The sequence below is a fragment of the Pollachius pollachius genome, assembly GCF_949987615.1.
Source record: "Pollachius pollachius genome assembly, chromosome: 5".
NCBI lineage: Eukaryota > Metazoa > Chordata > Actinopteri > Gadiformes > Gadidae > Pollachius > Pollachius pollachius.
Window position 1 is genome coordinate 18468173 of NC_136938.1, and position 21676 is coordinate 18489848.

Sequence of the window (21676 nt, forward strand, 5' to 3'; positions counted from 1 at the left end):
TCAATTCGGGCGGCTGGTGGTGTATCAGGAAGGACCTCAGTCCCCCCCCCTCCCCCCTCCCCTACCTCTATTACTAAGGGCAACAATAACCTGGCAACCATTTATTATACATGCAGTGCTTGATCCAGTGGTTGAAAGCTCCTCAGGCCTCAAGGAAGGGCTATTGTTTCAACCATTTTAGGACTCAATGGGGAAGACAGGCGTTCGGTGATTTAATGAAAGCAACTTGCGTATCAATAACATTCCCAATTATTTAGAGCACCAGAGGAGACAATTTGATTGGTTTCTCAAGGGATGATAATTGGTTTTCTGCTAGTAGCTATTGTTTTTGCTTATTTTGTGCCAATGCAATGTCCAGAAGAGACCATCTTCGGGATATCTGAATGATGATTTATGGAGTAAATATTATAACAAATACCAAAAATGAAGTGAGTCTATAAAGAAAAGCCAAATACAATACAATATTTTCAAAAAAGTATGTTTGTGATAACAAAACGTTACGGTTAAGAGCTGAGCGTATGGTATAATGTATTCTTTCACGAATAGTTCAAAGGTAGTCTATGAAGACTGCAACTCAAAACCAATTTTCTTCCTCTCTTCATCAAGCAGTCTTGTAATGCTCTGTGTAATGTCATCTCTCTAATCCATAATGTAATCTATGTATATACACATGCATTCCTTACCTTTCCTGTATTATGTTAATTGTACAGATAAACTGTAACCAGAGTATTTCAGCTATGTGTAGAATAAACAAATATAACATTTATACCCTGAAAATGTGCATTGTGAAATAATGCATCATTTGTTATCCCTATTATTGTTTTACTATCATTAATTACATTTCCACCTTCCCCCTTTCTGTACTGGCGGTTTTGAATAATGTAAATGTTTGCTGAGTCTATTTTCAGACTTCCTTGGAGATCGTAATAAAAAGGGAAGTTATTTAAACTTAGTCATTCTTCCAAAACACACAGAGTAGGCTTAGAGCTAATCTATCCCCTGAGACCCTGCACAGGAATAAACTAGGCAGAAGGCAATAAATGGCCAATCAAAGAAATGTTTATCCTGTAATTCACTACAACTTTTTAGAGCTATTCAGTCTTCTTCTGTGGTTATTCTAAACAGGCGTTTTATGTTATCATCATACCGTTTGTGAGCGGCTGCTCAATGGCTTCTTGAGACATAGGACGAGACGGAGTTGGAGGGGGACTTGCAAGTGGCTCAGTGTATGTTGGTCCTGTTTCAGCGGTCAGTGCAGAATCACCCGATATTGATACAAGGCATTGTGACGCAATGGGAGCTGTTGGCTGTGAGGAGGTAGACACATAGAGATAACATACAGGGCACAGTCAGTGTTATCAGTGTTAAAGGCTTGTTTCATTACCCGGTAACTATGATGGATACACTTGCATTGTTTTATAATCCTGCATAACATGTAGGCCTAGTTGTGAGGTTTGAAATACATCTAAATGAATATGGATATACATAGATAAATATTTCCGAAATCCTTCCTTACTCAAGGGACACTTTTCACTTAAACTGGTTTAATTAATATTGAGAAACATCACAATTCTGTTGTTTTTTTGTGATAAAACCAATGAAGCTACAACTAAAGATATCAATCCATTATATACATGCATATGAATCAGCAAAATCAACGTTAAAATGAACGTTATCTAAAAGATAACTTACTTAATCTGAAGTGCAATACGATCATCAAAGCCATGATAAAAGTCATATTTGTGGTAAGCAGGAACCTACCACGGCTTGATCCCCTTCCAAAACCCTGGCCTCCAGGGCGCTCAGCTGGAGGTCTGTGTCCGCTGCCCTCCCCAGCGCTTCCCTCACCTTCTGGGCGATGCTCTCCATCCTCTCCCTCACCAGGCTAACCCTCTGCTCGCTCTGCCTCACCCCCTCCGCCGTCTCCAGGGCTCCGCTGATCATAGCCTCCATCTTCCTCAGGCTGGCCAGCAGTCCATCAGCGGTGAGACCGTGTGCAACTCCCTGCCTCTCCGCGACGTCTCTGGGGGCGTTATCCTTGTCCAAGTCCGGGCCGACAGCCGCATCCCTTACCTCCCTAGCCCTGACTAGTTCCTGGACCGGCGGGGCCTCTGTCCTGCTCTCTGTGTCCGTGTTGGTCTCCTTGTCTCTGGTGTAAAGTACCGGAGCGGCCTCTGTCCTGCTCTCTGTGTCCGTGTTGGTCTCCTTGTCTCTGGTGTAAAGTACCGGAGCGGCCTCTGTCCTGCTCTCTGTGTCCGTGTTGGTCTCCTTGTCTCTGGTGTAAAGTACCGGAGCGGCCTCTGTCCTGCTCTCTGTGTCCGTGTTGGTCTCCTTGTCTCTGGTGTAAAGTACCGGAGCGGCCTCTGTCCTGCTCTCTGTGTCCGTGTTGGTCTCCTTGTCTCTGGTGTAAAGTACCGGAGCGGCCTCTGTCCTGCTCTCTGTGTCCGTGTTGGTCTCCTTGTCTCTGGTGTAAAGTACCGGAGCGGCCTCTGTCCTGCTCTCTGTGTCCGTGTTGGTCTCCTTGTCTCTGGTGTAAAGTACCGGAGCGGCCTCTGTCCTGCTCTCTGTGTCCGTGTTGGTCTCCTTGTCTCTGGTGTAAAGTACCGGAGCGGCCTCTGTCCTGCTCTCTGTGTCCGTGTTGGTCTCCTTGTCTCTGGTGTAAAGTACCGGAGCGGTCTCTGTCCTGCTCTCTGTGTCCGTGTTGGTCTCCTTGTCTCTGGTGTAAAGTACCGGAGCGGTCTCTGTCCTGCTCTCTGTGTCCGTGTTGGTCTCCTTGTCTCTGGTGTAAAGTACCGGCGGTGCCGTCTTCGCATGGGTCGTCTGACACTCTATCACATGCTCTTGCTCAGTCTTTAGAGCGGCTTGCAGGTGTCGGAGATGCACCTTCATTTCACCGATGGTGCGTTCCGCCTGCTGAAGTTTGGTCCGCGCCGCGCACAGGGCCTGGCAGGAGTGGCTGTCCTCATCCCTGCTCGTCCTGGTCTTTGTTCCCTCAACGTTTAACGCTCTCCACCAGTTCACCACAGCAACGTTCCTGGCTCCTGGAGCCGGGGCCAGGGCCGGGCTCTGACTATGCGTCTTCGGCTTGGTCTGGTTCTGCCCCAGATCCTCCACCTGGTCCCCTTTGTCCTCCCACGCAGACCTTGGCAGCTCCAGTTCCCGCAGCCTGCAAACCACCCGCTTGCTTTATAAACAAGCCCTTTACACATTGTTAGGTCTAAAATCAACAAAGGGGCTACTAAAAATGCACTTACCCCTCATAGCCACTTCAAAAGCACAATACAGTAACTGGTATGGATTGCACAATGCATATGCCCATGGGCGCATTGTTGCATAGTGAGAGCAGACTGTATTTTTTATTTGACAGGGGACGATTCTTGGAATAGTAAGTTGGTTCGATGAAATCTATTCTGCTACCATAAGAGGACAAAACGAGGTAAAAAAACTCACATACACATTGACAAGCTGCTGCTTGATGCTCGCCTGTTGCAGTGGGCTCTGAGCATAGGGCCTTTCCTGGTTTTCACTGGAAAAAGAGTCCTGTGTGTTTGTGTGCAAGTGCGTGTGTGTATGTGTGTGTGTTTGTGTGCGCGTGTGTGCATGTGTGTGTGTGTGTGTGTGTGTGTGTGTGTGTGTGTGTGTGTGGGCATATGTGTGTGTATGTGGGTGTATGCGTGTGCATGTAGAGAAAAGGAAACATAACAATTGCATATTCATTGAATGTGAAATAATATGCAGCCGGTATGTATCATGAAGAGCGTGGTTGTTCCTTACCCGCTCAGCGTAGTTGGTGTGAAGACAGTGAGCTAGCTCAGCAGTCTTGATGCGCTGGATGATGCTGTGAATGCCATCTTTCTGGATGTGCAGAGAGGGCATTCTCATTTCCTCCACACTAGCATAATGCGACTGCAACCAAGAAAAACCACCAAACATAGCAGCCAACCTGTTTCAATCTCATACAGGAAATTGAGGAACAAATGCGGACACAGCTATGTATACTTAATCAAAAATAGCATAATTGAAAAATAATTATTTGCAATTCATTCTTCATCATTGCCAACCTGCTGCATGTCCTGGATCTCGGTGTGCAGGGAGCGGTGGTTGGCCGGATCGCCGCTGTGCCCGTGCAGGCTGTGCAGGCTGCTGAAGGGCCTGTCAAACCTGTTGAGAACAGACGCACAGCCTCACACTCATGAGCTCATGAGCTGCTTGGCCGGAAACCGAGCGTTCTCTTGTCGAGCTCCCTATCAGTGAAACAGTCTGCCACCTGTCATTGGGGACACTGACTCAAACATTCAAATCTAAACTTAAACCTGCATCTTTATTCTCTCATTTGGCTCCTAGGAGCTCCTAATTCCTAACCATTCCTTAAAGGAGGGATTCCTCACTCTGTTGTTCTGCTTCTCAAGATTACCTGCCTGATAGTTAAGGGAGTTTTTTTCTTGCTGTTTGGGGGGAGAGGGTAAGGAAGGTCATAACTATATGTCCTGTTAAGCCCTTTGAGACTGTTACTGTGGTTAAGGGTTCTAAAAATACAATTGACTTTACTTGGCTGCTTGGGACGAAAATAAATAAATGAGTAAGCCATTAAATTTATATTGACAGTAAACACTATTTCTGGCTTGATGACAGTAAGGATGGCATGCCACACATTGTATAAACTTGGAGTAAGCACTCTTACTACATCAACATACCCACATAAACACACTTTCGAAACTCATTCAGAGCTTTACAACACACACAAACATTTGTCTTAGAGGTAAGAATCTCAAAGAATAACCTTATAAAATTATGCACATGCACACTCAAGGCTGGAAGGAACCCAAATATTCCTTCCAGCAAAAGATGAAGATTTAGATATAGTTTACCTTAAAAGAGCTTGCTTTGAATGTTCTTGCAATCTTGATAGCTCTGACTGTAGACCCTGTTAATGACAATGACCAAAACAATATTAATAAAAAAGATTACACTCTTAGTAGAAGCTTTCTGTTACTGGACTGTTATTACTTCTTTGAAGAAAAAGTATGACATAATATTGCATTTTAATATTATTACATGCATTTTAATATTATTACATGATTCTTTTTTCGCAACTATTATTTTACATTCCTTCTTTACATAAGTGGTGAATATAATGATATTGTTGTTACAGTTAGATAACACATTATTGGAAAGACTTCAAAGTGCTGGATAGTGAAATAAAGTGGTCAATAATTATAACATTTTTCAACCACTCAGAGATCGGGTCATTTTCAATAACATACCTCAATAATGTTGCAATTCTCCACATGGGAGGTTTTCATCTTATCCATTAGACTGTCCCTCTGAATGGGAAACAGAACAAAAGAGGAGTGAAACCAGGCTAAATAAATGTTTTCTTTTGTGAAATGCAATCCTACATATTTACCATAGATATTTCTCTGTCTCGAAGTGTCAGCATGATAAGGGTTTCTTCAAGCTCTACCTGTGAATATCAAAGTCAAATAGCTTAAGTATCTGGTAGAATACAATATAATAGAATAGGTGCTTTCATGATTCAGTCTTACCCTCAATTCTGAATTCACTTTCCTTAGTTTATTGATGCTATCTTCAGAGCATATCTTTTCAAAGGCAAGTTTGTCATTCTGTGGTCAAAAAATTTTCATATGACTTTAAAAAACACAAAACAATTGACAATTTTCTATCACAAAAAGACTGGTTCTCGACAAGGAGCAGTGTTAATATTTCGAGGACAAAATATAGTTACGTCTAGGAGATTATTCAAAGATAAATTACCTTATCCTCAAGTATCCTGACGTGAACTTTTAGGCATTCAACTTCATTGCTCTAAGAACAAGAAGAAAAAAAAAACACATCTTAATTCCACATATTTCTTGTCATGGTGAATTATTAACACCAAACCAGGATTGCTAGTAAGTTAGGGATTCTTTGAAGCTGAGTGTCCATTTGAGCAGAGTACCAGTTTGGTGCAGCTGGTCTGTGTGCGGTTAGCTTTGTCCTGAGCTTCTCGGTGTGCATCCTCCAGCTCCGCTGACAGAGACCTGGCTCTCGCCACGGCCCGTTGGCCACTGTGGTAAAACCACACAAGGCTTACGCTTTTATTTTGTAAATCAAATATGGCTCAAATTATGTTTTCTCTCATGATTTAAAAGAAAGAATTCCCAATGATTAAATGAAATGACTCAGGCTTGTTTACAACAATGAAATGTGTCTCCAATTGCAGTTTAAGTCATGTTTTGAAAGTTTTTAAAGAGATCTGATTCAATGAAAAAAAATAAAAAAGAACCTTCAAATATTACTGGTGTCAGTTTTAAAAAATATTAAAACAAAATAGTACTAATAGAAAACTAAACATTTTGCTCTTTTACCTGGCTAGCTTGCTACGCATCTCGATGATTTCAGCAGACAGCTGGAGATTGGCATCCTCACACTGAGCCACCATCTTTAAAAGCCTGCCGTTCTGCTCTGTCAGTTTGTGGTGGGCGCACTTCAGCTCGGTTACTGTACCCAACAGCTCCTTTGAATCACTGGGGAGAAATAAACACATGGTGGAGAACAGCAATGCAAATATTTATAATATTATCACGACATTTTACTGTTTATATACACAAAAAAACGAAGAGAGAGTTGACTGACCAGAAGCACTGCACCGTCTCTGGGAGAGCTACACTTTGAGGACTTGAGAAATCCAAACCTGAAAGTAAAGAACATTCCGTGAAAGAACCTCGGAGAGAGAAGTATATCAGAGAGATTTCTGAAAATATTTAAAAAGTCACCATTAGACACTTTGGAAGCCTCCGGCCAGGGTGCACAAGGGTCTTCCACATCGGCGCTGAAAGATACAGACACTCTATGTCATTAGACTACCAGGCTTTGGACAGCAGTGTTATCACTGTGTAATCAATTGTAAAACTGTCTGGATTGGTTTGCTATGTTTGAACCCAAAGTCCCCAGAAATTCGGATTTCATGCATGACAAAATTACCTCTCAATGAGTTAAGCAGAAGTCTTTAAAGGAATCAGCATGTTTTGATTCTAAATGTGGAACTTTGTATCCTTGCTTTGTTAAAATCCCTCAGGGGGTTCCTATGCATGACTACCTTTCCTGGTGGCATCGGGCGATCCATTCCTTCATGGTGGAGTGGAAGGTCTCCCTGCTCACAACATGGTCCTGGCAGTCAGGGTCCAGCATACGCCTCAGGGTAATCAGTTTGTCCTGCTCAGCGCTCTGGCCTGTCATAACCTGCAAGTACTGCATGATGGTAGAAGCAAGAACCTTCCCTGGAGGTTGTTAAAGGATTAGTAGTCGATCTAATCAGCTTTTTAAATTTTGGGGAAAAATGTGGCGATGTTAGATTTGATGGGGGGATTTTACCTGTGTTTTTTGTATTGCACGCATCATATGTAATATCAAGGAGCTCATGTTCGGATAAACCACAGACTTCTCCAGTGTCCACGAGTGGTTCATTTTGGCCAAAGAAAGGGGATGGCGATCCTGAAGCTGTGCAGATACAAAAGACCAATACAAAGTGTAACAGTAAATTTCCAGAAATGTCTTCAATATCCTTATCTCCATGTCATCCTTAAGTATAGAATAAGAAACACAACAGCTTCCAGCCATGTAGCTCACCATCTCCGCTGTCGGACATCTGACTTCTACTTTCTATTTCTGTGGAGCTGACTCCTGAATCCCTTGAGAGGGATCTGCCTTCGTGTTTAGTTTGAAATGGGTTGTTCTCGGTTGCTGGATCTTGCCTTTTCTCACAGGGGCCAAGAGATGATGGAACATGAAACATCTTCAGTGTATTCAAGATGTCCCTCGAAGTCATAACTCAGACTAGAAGAAAATGTCACGATTAGAACACAAGATCAGATTTGAAAATATATCTTTTCTAAGTAAGAATTAAAGTCTTCATAATCACCTTGTAAACTGTTTGCTGTGTTTGTATGCATTGTCCTGTTGTCATCTTAGATACATGTTCATACATTTGAGGTTTATGGATTCTATAAAACAGCAAAACAGTGTAAAACAACAGTAAATTACAATAGCAAGCATCTCTGAAAAATCAACTGATTATACTGCAGATATTTATCCTTTTCACAACAAAAATGTGCAAAATGTTGAGAGCTTTTATACAAATGAATTACATAAACCTAGCATTTTTTATAAACAGTGAAATAAGCATCAAAATAATTCCTTACTTCCCAATCCCGGATAGTTTTCCAGAAAGCTTACAAATGTTTCAATCAGGAACATAATTTTAAGCAAAGGGTGTTAAACTTGCTTCACTTCCCTCTGATAATAGCGGGGAAAGTCCTCAAAATGCTCTTAAATGAGTATATTGCTTACTTGTGTTCACTGCTTCACATCAAAACCAGCTGACACCCCCTCCCCCATGAAGCCCCTCTTTTGTAATCCTGCTGCTCCTGCTAGCCGCTGAGGCCCAGTCCGGTTCTGCAACAATGATGCAGTGCCATTAATGGGTGATTTTAATTTTCATTCATCTGTTTAACATATCAAATGGATTATCTGGCAAACATGCCTGATACTGTAATGAGACCCATGCAGTTAAGTCAAACTACATACAGAGGAGGCTTCAGGATTATGGTTAATCTTCACAAATTTCCCCACAATATAAAGAGTGTATTTATAGTGTGTATTGTCCAGTATCAAGATATTCAACACAATTATGTGATTGTAATCCAAAACTTTTCATTAATATTTTAAGGCGTTGTTGAAAAATAACAGAATACTAATAATTATATGAAATTATGATTTTTGCTGCTACTACGCTGAATAGGCTACTAGTATGACCTCCAAATGGACACCTACCAAAACCAAATGAATGGCAAGAAGAGGGATTTAAACTAAAATACTGCATTTTTTGTCCTCTATTGGTTATTCTGTTAGCCAATGTCTTGACACGAGCATAGTTTGTCTGAGCACTAGAGAGAGAATTTCACTACACTGCATGAACTGTATCTGACAATGTTGTGTCTGTGTGTGTCTGTCTTTGTGTGTCTTGTGTCTGTGTCTTTGTGTCTGTGTTTCTGTGTGTGTGTTTTTACTGAAAGAACATCTCGTATTCCAATGTACTAATGTTAACATTCACATATATAACCTTTTTTCTCAGGTACATGGAAATCAATGTATGAAAGCAGTTTTGAAGTATTTTCCTTTACCCATTAACTAATAATATTTTAAACACATAAATTCATAACGAATCAGAAAATACATGTACTTTGCATGTAAGTAAGGTGCAAGAGAGCATAAAAAAACATAAAAATTAGCTCGTTTATAATTAAAAGAAATGCAGGCGGAGGATCGCAACAGATGTCCGGGCCCAGAATGTCCTGAAATCCTAGAAACGTTTTTACCCAATAGGTTTAAACATATATTCGCTCTCATAGATCTAACAAAAAAACACTGACCAAAAACAGAAGTATACAGTACCGCGCAAAACAGGTTCATTAAGATGACACGTGGATACCGAGTATATCCACCATGAAAATAAACTAACGTTAACTAAATTGAGAAAGTAAATTCAAAAGATTTATTGACTCTAGAAATGAGAAAGTAATATACAACTTTATACCTCCGTTATTACATTCATAGTCATAATCGTCCATGATATGAATGTGCTATTACTATCATCAGTAAACCTACTGTATGTATATGTGTTTCATTTACATTTTTAATTAAATTATGTTTTAAGTATCTGTTACAGGTTGACACCTTATAAATAAATTACCATTATAAAACAGTATGTGACTTTTGATAGTAAACTAATAATTACAACAACATAGACAATTCAAATTCTATGTGGATGAAGCGGTACATACCGTCTGTCCTACGACCTACCCGGACCTAAGTTGTAGCCCACACTATCGTAGCTTTTGAGCGGAAGTAGCTGCCCTCCCTAATAATAGCCGCACGGTGTGTTATTTAGATATTGGTGTAATAATATTTTTTCAAAGCAAAACCGAGCGGATTTTTCGTCTCTCGAGATGTCTCGGGGTTCTATTGAAATCCCTTTGCGGGATACTGACGAGGTAAAATGATCCAACGATGAACATGCTCTGGTATACAAAGTGAAAACTTGTACAGCTTTATGTTAGCTGACATTGCTAATTGAATCTTGTACTACCGTAATGGCTCCTTTATAAAGTCGTATCCTTTTAGATGGTGGCTAAGTTAGGTGTGTGTAGTAATGTATTATTGGATGATTTCGCGTCCTTTCAACATAAACTGTATTAAGCCATTGGATCCCTGATTGATCTACGCTTAAACACACCTAAGATCAAATACTATAACTTTTTGAGATTCACAAATTGATTTATAAGGTCCAGGAAAAATGGAATTGTGTACTGAATAATTTAACCATGACTTTTCATTAATTTCTAATTTTGTCAAAGTTTTCCTGAGGATACAAGAGGATCACGTGCCTAGGGTTATTGATTAATTGGACAGCATTACAAAATAATACGTGTTTTCATGCTGACCAATGTATTTAATCCCTGCAGGTAATAGAGCTTGACTTTGATCAGTTGCCGGAGGGAGATGAGGTCATTAGCATCCTAAAGCAGGAACACACCCAGCTGCACATATGGATCGCTTTAGCAGTGAGTAAATGCCTTTTTTGCCATTTTTTTGACTCATAAAACATTCTCACAGTTAAGGTGATCGTTAAGAAAAAAGATTGTAGTGTTTATTCATATCTTAACCTTTTTGTATGTTTATTTATTTGGGGAGACTTATTTTTGTGTTAAAAGCCATTTCTAATATGGATATATGTGTATATATCTTTAGTTGGAGTACTACAAACAAGGCAAAACCGAGGACTTTGTCAAGCTTCTAGAGGCAGCCCGCATTGATGGAAACCTAGACTACAGAGACCATGAGAAGGACCAGATGACTTGTCTGGACACACTAGCTGCGTACTATGTCCAACAAGCACGTAAAGAGAAAAACAAAGATGCCAAGAAGGAGCTCATCACGCAGGCCACGCTGCTGTACACGATGGCCGATAAGATCATTATGTATGACCAGAACCATTTGCTTGGAAGAGCCTGCTTCTGCCTTCTGGAGGGAGATAAAATGGACCAGGCCGATGCCCAGTTCCACTTTGTGCTCAACCAGTCCACCAATAATATCCCAGCCTTACTTGGTAGGTACTCTAACTGACAGTTTTAACTTTGTGAGTGATGTTCTTTTATTATTATTATTATTATTATTATTATTATTAATATTATTATTTTAAAATAATATTAGTGCTTTTCCATTGAACAGGTAAGGCCTGCATCTCCTTTAACAAGAAGGATTACAGGGGAGCGCTGGCATACTACAAGAAGGCTCTGCGGACCAACCCTGGCTGCCCAGGTAAGCACTACACTCAGATTGTCCCTAAAGGTTAACCACTTCCCTTGCCTCTTTGAGGAGAGTTCACTGTGTTATTTTTCACCAATTTTTTCAGATAATTTCACTAATTATCTTCTTGCCTCCTGTACTCCTCTTGTTTTCTCTTATCTTTAAACTAGCTGAGGTCAGGCTTGGAATGGGCCACTGTTTTGTCAAGCTAAACAAACTGGAGAAGGCCCGTTTGGCCTTTGGTCGAGCCCTGGAGCTCAACTCTAAATGCGTCGGAGCCCTCGTGGGCTTGGCTGTGCTGGAGCTCAACAGCAAGGAGCCAGACTCCATCAAAAATGGTGTGCAGCTCCTCTCGCGAGCCTACACCATTGACCCCAGCAACCCCATGGTGCTGAACCACCTGGCCAACCACTTCTTCTTCAAAAAGGTAGCCTTGACTCTAATGCTATTTCTGAATGCCAATACCATTGGTCCTAGCCCCAGATCCAAGTGTGACATGACATTCATGCATTGTTCAAGCTGTCCAATTGCTAACCTTCCCTCACCAGGACTACAGCAAAGTGCAGCATCTTGCCCTCCACGCCTTCCACAACACTGAGGTAGAGGCTATGCAGGCTGAGAGCTGTTACCAGCTGGCTCGCTCTTTCCACGTTCAGGTATGAGCCAAAACCATTATTAGCCAGCATGCGTTTCTTGTTCTGTAGAAACTATATCATTTGGTGGCTGAGAAATGTATTTTCCCTTTTTTTTTAGGAGGACTACGACCAAGCCTTTCAGTACTATTACCAGGCCACTCAGTTTGCCTCTTCCACCTTTGTGTTGCCGTTCTTTGGCCTGGGCCAAATGTATGTGTATCGAAGGGACAAGGAGAACGCAGCGCAATGCTTTGAAAAGGTGTTAAAGGCCTATCCCAACAACTATGAGACCATGAAAATCCTGGGGTCCCTCTATGCCACGTCCGACGATCAAGAGAAGCGGGACATTGCCAAAGTATGTACATTTTATACCGTCTGGATTTACATTTCGTATTTTATTTAGTTATTGGGTTTCCTCAATTGTTTGATGTTAACATTCCCTTGAAAAAAGAAAACCGGTGTCCTGAGATAACGAATCTCTGTTCGCTCCACCAAAGGGTCACCTGAAGAAGGTGACGGAGCAGTACCCGGACGACGTGGAGGCGTGGATCGAGCTGGCTCAGATCCTGGAGCAGACGGACATCCAGGGGGGCTTGTCGGCCTACGGCACAGCCACCCGCATCCTGCAGGAGAAGGTGCAGGCCGACGTCCCGCCCGAGATCCTCAACAACCTGGGCGCTCTGCACTTCAGACTGGGGAACCTGGGAGAGGCCAAGGTAGCTACTAGCCCTCAAGGGAACGGAGTTAACCCCCGCTGTAGGGCAGGGCAAAGGGTCTGGTCTAATGTTCGCCTTTTAAACGACCTATTTGCATTCCATGACTTTGATTGTCTAGCATGTATTGTATATGTCAATCGCATTCAAGAAGATTCAAGTAAAGTCATGTAGATTTTATAAAGGCTCTTTGTGTGTGTGTTACGATATACATTGGCCAGTCCTAACCTGGTCAGGATAGAGAAAGTGGCGAATGGGTCAGGGTGTTATCTAAAGGACAGATGTATGTATGATGTATGTCTCCTGTCTGTAGAAATACTTCCTTGCGTCGCTGGAGAGGGCCAAGGCCGAGGGCGAGCACGATGTGCACTACTACAACGCCATCTCTGTCACCACTTCCTACAACCTGGCCCGCTTGTACGAGGCCCTGTGTGAATTCCACGAAGCCGAAAAACTCTACAAAAACATCCTAAGAGAGCATCCCAACTACGTGGACTGTAAGATTATGGTCAATGAATTCATTGTGTTAGACCGGTAATCATTGCAATACGTTAGATGCTATACTAATAACTATATTTTGTTTAGCTATATACATGCTATACATAACCGTCACCTGTTGGCACATTGTTTGTGATTGTTGGCCTCTCTTGTCCTCAACCTTAGGCTACTTGCGACTTGGAGCAATGGCTCGTGACAAAGGAAACTTCTATGAGGCTTCTGATTGGTTTAAGGAAGCCCTGCAGATCAACCAGGTACATATGCTGGTATATGCATGGTAGTTTTGAAGTACTTATTGATTGCAATGTAGTCCTAAGACAGACGAGTGGCTCGCAGAAACATTGTTTTCCCGGGGTATATATATATTTTCATGAACACCGTGTCTTGATTGCTCAAAAAACATTTGATCCAGTTCTGGATTTTTGGATGCAATTACTCGAAATGTGGCTACCTAAAGTACAGACGAGTAGGCTGTTGCATTTGAACAGGAATAAATATACGGAGGGGGAAAATGTGCAATGTTGCCATTAAACAAATGCCAGGCACAGTATGTTTTGAGCTATGCATTACACCACAACGCTGCCTTTCTGGCCTCCATCTGACTGTGTTCTTGACCTGGCTTGTGGACCACAGGACCACCCCGACGCCTGGTCGCTCATAGGGAACCTTCACCTGGCCAAGCAGGAGTGGGGACCGGGTCAGAAGAAGTTTGAGCGAATCCTGAAGCAGCCGTCCACACAGAATGACACCTACTCCATGCTGGCTCTGGGCAACGTGTGGCTGCAGACCCTGCATCAGCCCACCAGGGACCGGGAGAAGGTACGGAGTGGATCACCAAAATACCCCAAAATGTAGTTATATTATTCATGTTTTTTTTCTATATCTAATATTGTGTGTCTTTGTCATGACAGGAAAAGAGACATCAGGATCGCGCTCTGGCCATTTACAAACAGGTCCTGCGCAATGATGCCAAGAACCTCTACGCTGCCAATGGCATAGGTCTGTAAATGATATCCCCCTATCGCCATAGCAACTCTGATGTGCCCTCTATCACTGACTCTGAATAATTGCTCACATTAACACCGCTAACCATACCGCCCGACGATACGTTGAATGGACAAAGAGGGATACTCTCCGACGTGTCCCGCGTTGTGTCGCTGACGGATCCTCGCGTTGTGTGCAGGCGCCGTCCTGGCCCACAAGGGCTACTTCAGGGAGGCGCGAGACGTGTTCGCCCAGGTGAGGGAGGCCACCGCGGACATCAGCGACGTCTGGCTCAACCTGGCTCACATCTATGTGGAGCAGAAGCAGTACATCAGCGCCGTGCAGATGGTAAAAGCGCCCCCCAACGACGCCTTTTTATCGTTGTGTACGCGCGTGGGCCCCGTCTAACCCTGCGCTGCTACGACCCGTCCCCACAGTACGAGAACTGCCTGAAGAAGTTCTACAAGCACCAGAACACCGAGGTGCTGCTGTACCTGGCCAGGGCGCTCTTCAAATGCGGGAAGCTGCAGGATTGTAAACAAATGCTGCTGAAGGTGAAGGGGGGAGTTGGGACGGACGCTGTGGGGTGGTGGGCTACTGTCGTGCGGGTGCGGTTGTATAGGGCCGGCGTTGTAACAGTCTCCCACCCCTGACCAGGCCCGCCATGTGGCGCCGAGTGACACCGTCCTGATGTTCAACGTAGCGCTGGTCCTGCAGCGGCTCGCCACCCTGGTGCTCAAGGACGAGAAGAGCAACCTGAAGGCCGTGCTGAGCGCCGTCAAAGAGCTGGAGCTGGCTCACAGGTAGCACAGCCTCCAGTCACCGGACGGATGTCCATCCTTCTGAAGGTCCGCCTCCTGTCTCTAACCCCCCCCCCCTTTTTGTCATTTCTTCCGATTCAATCCCAGATATTTCAGCTACCTGAGCAAGGCCGGAGACAAGATGAGGTTCGACCTTGCGCTCGCCGCGTCCGAGGCCAGGTCAGTGGAACTTGAATACTTCAGAGTATGCATGAGTTGACATGACCTTCAGTTGTTGCTCTGTATTCAGCGCAACAAGACTGTGCTGGGCCTTGCAGTGAAATAGTGGTTTCTGTGTGTCCGTTTGCAGGCAGTGCTCTGATCTCCTGAGCCAGGCCCAGTACCATGTGTCCCGAGCCAGGAAGCAGGACGAGGAGGAGAAGGAGATGAGGGCCAAACAGGAGCAGGAGAGGGACATACTGCGGCAGCAGATGCGGAAGGAACAGGTTCGTAGACACCTTGGCGAATGGACTCAAACGTATGCCAAACACAAACACTTACTCATCAACGACGCTCGTCAGAAGCAGTGTTTGGTGTCTTGCTCGAGCACGCATCCATTGCAAACGCCTTGTTGCGAGATGAGCTGCGTTATTAATGAGATAGAACTCTAATGTTCTGTAAGAGTTAAGGAATAAAGAGTCGCCCCCATGTACGTAAACGGGCCTGTTTCCGCTTCTTCTGCGTTGAGCCTCCACAACGTGTGTTCTGGGTTCCGTGGGTTTGTCCAGGAGGACAAGAGCACCAGGGTGGCTGAGGACCAGAGGAAGCTCCTGGAGCGGAGGGCCATGTACGTGGAGAAGACCAAGAACCTGCTCTCCTTCGTGGACGGTCCGAAGGAGACCACCAAGGATAAGAAGAAGGGTGGCAGCCGTGTGAGTACCCCCCTTCGTGTCCCGACAACGGCCTGGCTTATCGAACGCCTTTCTGCCAGTTTGCCTCAGCCAAACATCGTTGGCCTAGAACAGAATTAAAACGTCAAAAGCATAAAAACATAATCTTAACGGATCAAGGATCAAAATCCCAGACCAATTTTATACATTTGCAGTACGATGACAACCAAGGCTTATGTTTCCGTGTATTTATGTCAATCGTGGCACCCATTGCACTGCTAGTCAACCATGGATGGATGGACACGCTGCATTCCTTCTCAAATTTTCTTCTTTACTAATTAAGAGTTTTTTCATGCCATCTTGGAGGCTAGGGCTAGGAGGGTGTCATCAATATATGGCCTGTTATGCCCTTTGAGACTTTAACTGTGTTTAAGGGTTATATAAAAGCATACAATCCGCACGCTAAATCAAACAGGTTCTATTTCTCTATAGGTGCTCTGCCCAAGTGGCACACAAAAGACCATCAGTGTGATCCAGAGGCATTTATTAGCAGCAGTTATAACTAATAATGTGAGATTTATTGTTGGCATCTCAAAAGCAGCATTGAGCTGCTTTTGAGAACTCCTTTAAACCCTTCATTCTGATCTGTATGTGTGTTTTTACCACGGTAAATGCAGTGTTGCTGTGCAAAATTGGCCTTATATTTAATTCTCCCCTTTCTGTCCCAAAATAGTCATCTCTCATTTAAAATAAACTTGCCTGTAATGTAGAAACTACCCATTATTTGCAGGCTCTTTGTTCTTGCTCGGATTGAGGTGCAGGTTAACTAATAAGCTCAAACAGATGAAAGAGAATCTCGGCTCAAACCAGGAAACATAAAAACCTTGATTAATCTTTGGGCAGAGTCGAGTCCAGCTAACCATTTTATGGATTTCAAAATGCAATCAGCTTATCAGGATTAGATTTCCATCAGGAATCTCTGCTGAGCAACTGAAACCTTTGTTTTTACTGGATCAGGTCGATAGTTTTTCGCATCAAACTGCTGAAGCAGAGTAGCAGAACACTACTGTGAGCATGCCTTCCCACAGAGCCCTTTACCCGCAGACGACTTTTAGAAATAGACCTTGTATAAAATGTAACATTTTGATGAATGTGGACCCCCAATCTTCTGTCAGGGGAGTTTATGAGGGAGACCAGCCCCCCCTGGCTCCCCCATAGTTAAAACACTGGTCCTCCTCATAGACGCAATGCCAGCAGATCAACCGTGTGTGACCTCTTATGCTCTCTTCTCTACGGCAGCGCAAGAAGGGGGCTGACATGGACGAGTTTGTCAACGATGACTCGGACGAGGACCTGCCCTCAAAGAAGAAGAGGAAGAAGAAGGGTGGCAGCGGTAGTGAGCCAGATGACGATGAGAACGGAGACAAAAAGTCACGCAAGAGAAGGAAGAGGTGAAAGCCTGGCCGGCACACAGAGTAACATATCCCCCTTTTGTCGTGTCGTCGAGGTGGTGGTTGTCTAAAGCGGCTGGTCTCTGTTATTAGGCCTGATGATGGCAGCGATGATGGGGAGGGAGGCTCACGAACCAAGAAGCAACGCAAGCCCAAGGAGCGAAAACGGATCCAGGTTAGTTTTTGTTTCGCACTCAAATGCCTCCCCCACCCAGTCCAATGAATATAAGAAATATCATCCAGGGTACGATCAGGCACCGCATTGTGTAAATGTGTGCGTGTGTGTGTGTGTGTGTGTGTGTTTGTGTTATTCCGTCCCATCCAGCCCCAGCAAGACCGCCTTCCACCCTCCCTCAAGGGAAAGATCAAGTCCAAGGCCATCATCTCGTCTTCAGACTCCTCTTCGGATGAAGACGGCCTGAAAATAGCAGAAGATCGGTAAGTACTATTTAGGCTATTGTTTGGAGTTGGGGGCACATTACAGATGGCCACATTACATGCATCTATATTACGCTTTATAAATTGGCCTACAAGATGTAACATTTTCAAATATCCAAAAAGATCCCAACTAGGGATGGGCGATATGGCCTAAAATCCATATTGCGATATACATTGCAGCATCTTGCGATAACGATATATATCACGATATAAAATCATAAAATAACCGTTTCAAAACAGGTTACATAGACTCTAAGGAAAGCCAAACTGCTAAATGTATTTTAAAAAAAGAGAAATATAGCATGTCATTTCGAGAACATTTATTGTGAAACACTGTAATCATTCAACATAATGTTGCAGATAAATAAAATTAGTATTGGGTTTCTTTCCTTAAGTGCAAACCATTCTAAAAGGCACTACACTTAGTTTAAGTCCTTGGTTCTTAAATGCCACCCAAGATGCAGAGAACAGGAAAAACTGGTGTCTTTTTAGATAAGGAACAGACACTGACAATTAGGGATGGGCATGATTAATTGATGATCGATCATTGATTGTTACGATTTTTGTCGATTACGTGATATTTTTTATCGATCAAAAGGAGGTTGACCCAGCCGGAGAGGTGGTCTCGGAGACGTTGCTCAACATGGAGCAAAGAGGAGACGGAACGTCTATTGGATATTTGGGTCCGATATCCAAAAGACATTCCGTCTCCTCTTTGCTCCATGTTGAGCCACCACCCGACGGTCCGACAAAAGAAAGTAAAAAGTATGCTGGAAAACATAACATAAAAATGCCGATGCATTTAACACATTCCGAGTCAGGATGAGGGAGATGGAGTTGGATCGCTCCGCAGATCAATGTTTATCACGCTGGATATCCATGATTGTTTACTTTCACCGGTGCTCCTCCCCCCCCCCCCCCCCCCCCCCCCCCGGACCTTTTTGTCCAATGATTTAACGTTCTTTGCACACATGCGGGTTTGTTGACAAATTCTGGCACTGTTTCAATGTGAAATGGAACCGCACCAAACCAAAAATTAAACATTGTATTTTGCGTCCTCAACATGCATTATCGCGATAGAGCGATATAATTAAAATCTATCGTAGGTCATTTTTTTTTTATCGTTTATATCGTATATCGTTTATATCGCGCATTACTAATCCCAACACAGATACAAGCCATCAAACATCATTCAAAGAGATTAGTAACGCCTATTTCACACAGTCACTTAAATGGAGGTAAGCATCGACGCTTCAATCCCCCTGGCCCCATAAGACAGCGGTCTAGCCACTGTCATGGCTAGACCTCCTGGAGTCATCCTAAGGCTCCTTGAGTCATCCCCTTGTTTACATGTTGTCTCGATGTTTCCTGGCTGGGCCGGCCAATGGGCGCATATTCCATATGGTTTCATTCAAAACACACGTATTTAGGTTCTGCAAAGCTCGGGATACAACCACATATAAAAATGGGTGATATAACAGAATGTGAAACGTGGATTCCAGAGTCTACCGAGCGGTAAAGTGTCGTCAACAATTCACAATGCGTACCAGTCACTTTTGATTCCCAATGAACGTCATCGACAGACGCAGACCCAAATGCCTCTGGACGTAGTTAGATGGACCTACAGCAAACAGTGTGTATCGAACAGTGTGACTCACAAACAGCAGCCCCGTTGGTGGTTCATAAAAATGCCTCAACGGCATGGGGCGCTCCGCTGTACCATCATCATATTAAAACCTGCCCCATATTTGATAAACGGTTGCGATTTTCCCTTTGGCGAGTCTGCTGGTAATCAGTTTGAACAGAAGGGGGCCCAGACGCATTTGCCGGAGCAAATGAGACATGAGTTTTCAGATTGGTCTTGTTTCCAGGCTTGTCCTGAACTAATCCAACTAAACAAACCCTCCAAATGCGTTGGAAACGCTTGAACAGGCAAAGGAAACCCTTACCCATTGAAAGTAGAATAAATCTGTTTCAATGAGGTAAAGTCATCATAGACTCAAATAATAAGTTAGTGTGATTTTTGGGTAGATTTGCTAAATGTTAACCTCGTGCCATCTGTCACCATGTAGTACCCAAAAAGGCAGCATCTCTGGCTCGGACGACGAGAGCGCCGCCCCCAGGAAGCGCATTGCGTCGGACAGCGACTCGGAGGCCGGGGGGCCGAACCGCTCGGGCAGCGAGGCCGGCAGCCCCCGGCGCTCCGCCGGCGCCTCCGATGACTCGGGCAGCGACCAGCCCGTCAAGAAAAGGAGGGCGCAGCGGCAGTCCGACTCGGACGAGCAGTCGGACACCGGGAGCAAGAGAGGGGGGCGATCGGGCTCCGACGACGAGTCCCGGCCCGGCTCGCCGGCCGCGGCGTCGGCCCGGGGGTCCAACGCCGGGTCGGACAACGAGGGCTCGCCGCGGCGTTCCGACAACGGCTCGGAGCCGGCGCGGTCCGCCCGAGGCTCGGACGACGACAGCGATTGAGGGAGACCGACTTCAGAGACTTTTCTATGAATATGATAAGTCCATCGGGGTGCTGTCTGGAGCTGCGTTTTTATTTTTTTTACATGGGTCTGTTTCAATTGCAGGGACTTTTGTTTTGTCACTCACAATAGATTTAGAAACGTTTTGTAGCTTAAGTGTATGCTAGTCATGAATAGTTGGATGTGCCACAAATTGGGAGAGGTCCAGAGGGGTAAACCAGATGTCCTTTTTTATGTTTGATCACATCTTAATTCAACTTCTTAAAAGGTTTGTCGGTTTTTTTCCACAAAAGACCGGTACAAACACTGACCGAAAAATGAGTTAAACACATGTAAATAAAATGACTAAAAATTGTCCAATGCGTCCATTGTTTTTGTACTGATACACTGCCATCCTCAATGGCAATCCATTGCAAACAAAACATCTTACAGGTGAAACTCAAATGTTGAATATCATGCAAGAGTTAATTTCCGTAATTCAAATGTAAATGTGAAGCTAATACTAAATACTCATTACATGGAAAGTGAGATATTTCATGCCTTTATGTTATAATTTTGAAGATTATGGCTTACAGTTCATGAAATCCCCAAATTCAAAAGCTCAAACAGAATATAAAATTAATAAAGGATTTTAAATACAGAAATGTCGGCCTTCTGATAATCATGCATAGGTACTCAGTACTTGGTTTGGGCCCCTTTTGCACGAATTACTGCCTCAATGCGGTGTGGCATGGATGCTCAACCTGTGGAACTGCTGAGGTGTTATGGAAGACCAGGTTGCTTCAATAGTGGCCTTCAGGTCTTCTGCATTGTTTGGTCTAATGTCTGATCTTTCTCTGGCAATGCCCCATAGATTCTCTGTGGGGTTCAGGTCAGGTGAGTTTGCTGGCCGATCAAGCACAGTAATCCCACGGTCATTTAACCAGGATTTGGTACTTTTGGCAGTGTGGGCAGGTGCCAAGTCCTGCTGGAAAATTAAGTCAGCATCTCCATAAGGTGTGTCTGCTTAAGGAAGCATGAAATGCTCTAAAATAACCTAGTAGACAGCTGCGTTGACTCTGAACTTAATAAAGCACAGTGGACCAACACCAGCAGATTTCATGGCTCCCCAAATCCACACAGAGTGGAAACTTTAGAATGGACTTCAAGCATCTTGGATTGTGTGCCTCTCCATTCTTCCTCCAGACTCTGGGACCTTGGTTTCCAAAAGAAATGCAACATTTCCAAAATTCATTGATGGTTTAATGCACAGCTGTCAGGTCAGCAGTCTTCCGCATGATTGTGATTTTTAACAAACAAGACTGAAGCCATTTGCAGGCTCAGGAAACCTTTGCAGGTGTTTTGGATTAATTAGCTGATTAGAGTGTGACACTGAGCCTATAATACTGAAAATTTGCAGAGTGTAAAGACTAATATAGTTTCACAATTTTTGTTGAATTACCAATAATTCTTTGCACAATAGTTACCTTTATATTGGTTTGCGTGATTA

At 43.8% G+C, this 21676-nt stretch overlaps 1 protein-coding gene across 1 annotated transcript; it reads left to right on the plus strand.

Moving 5' to 3' along the window:
• Positions 1–9905: 9905 nt before the first annotated feature.
• Positions 9906–20509, plus strand: ctr9 (CTR9 homolog, Paf1/RNA polymerase II complex component). Its single transcript, XM_079736249.1, has 22 exons — positions 9906–10052; positions 10524–10622; positions 10810–11167; positions 11290–11379; positions 11538–11794; positions 11916–12023; positions 12121–12357; positions 12500–12718; positions 13029–13212; positions 13379–13467; positions 13847–14032; positions 14125–14212; positions 14397–14545; positions 14635–14751; positions 14855–15000; positions 15106–15177; positions 15308–15443; positions 15726–15869; positions 17127–17278; positions 17372–17453; positions 17604–17716; positions 19789–20509. The coding sequence occupies exons 1-22, from the start codon at positions 10008–10010 to the stop codon at positions 20186–20188; spliced, it is 3471 nt and encodes a 1156-aa protein (XP_079592375.1). The 5' UTR covers positions 9906–10007; the 3' UTR covers positions 20189–20509.
• Positions 20510–21676: the final 1167 nt, after the last annotated feature.

Excerpts from the sequence above, each read along its gene's own strand:
- ctr9 (XM_079736249.1), top strand. The coding sequence starts at position 10,008 with ATGTCTCGGGGTTCTATTGAAATCCCTTTGCGGGATACTGACGAG. Across the intron at positions 15,444-15,725 it reads AGCAGATGCGGAAGGAACAG|GAGGACAAGAGCACCAGGGT; the intron begins GTTCGTAGACAC and ends GGGTTTGTCCAG. Across the intron at positions 17,717-19,788 it reads CTGAAAATAGCAGAAGATCG|TACCCAAAAAGGCAGCATCT; the intron begins GTAAGTACTATT and ends GTCACCATGTAG.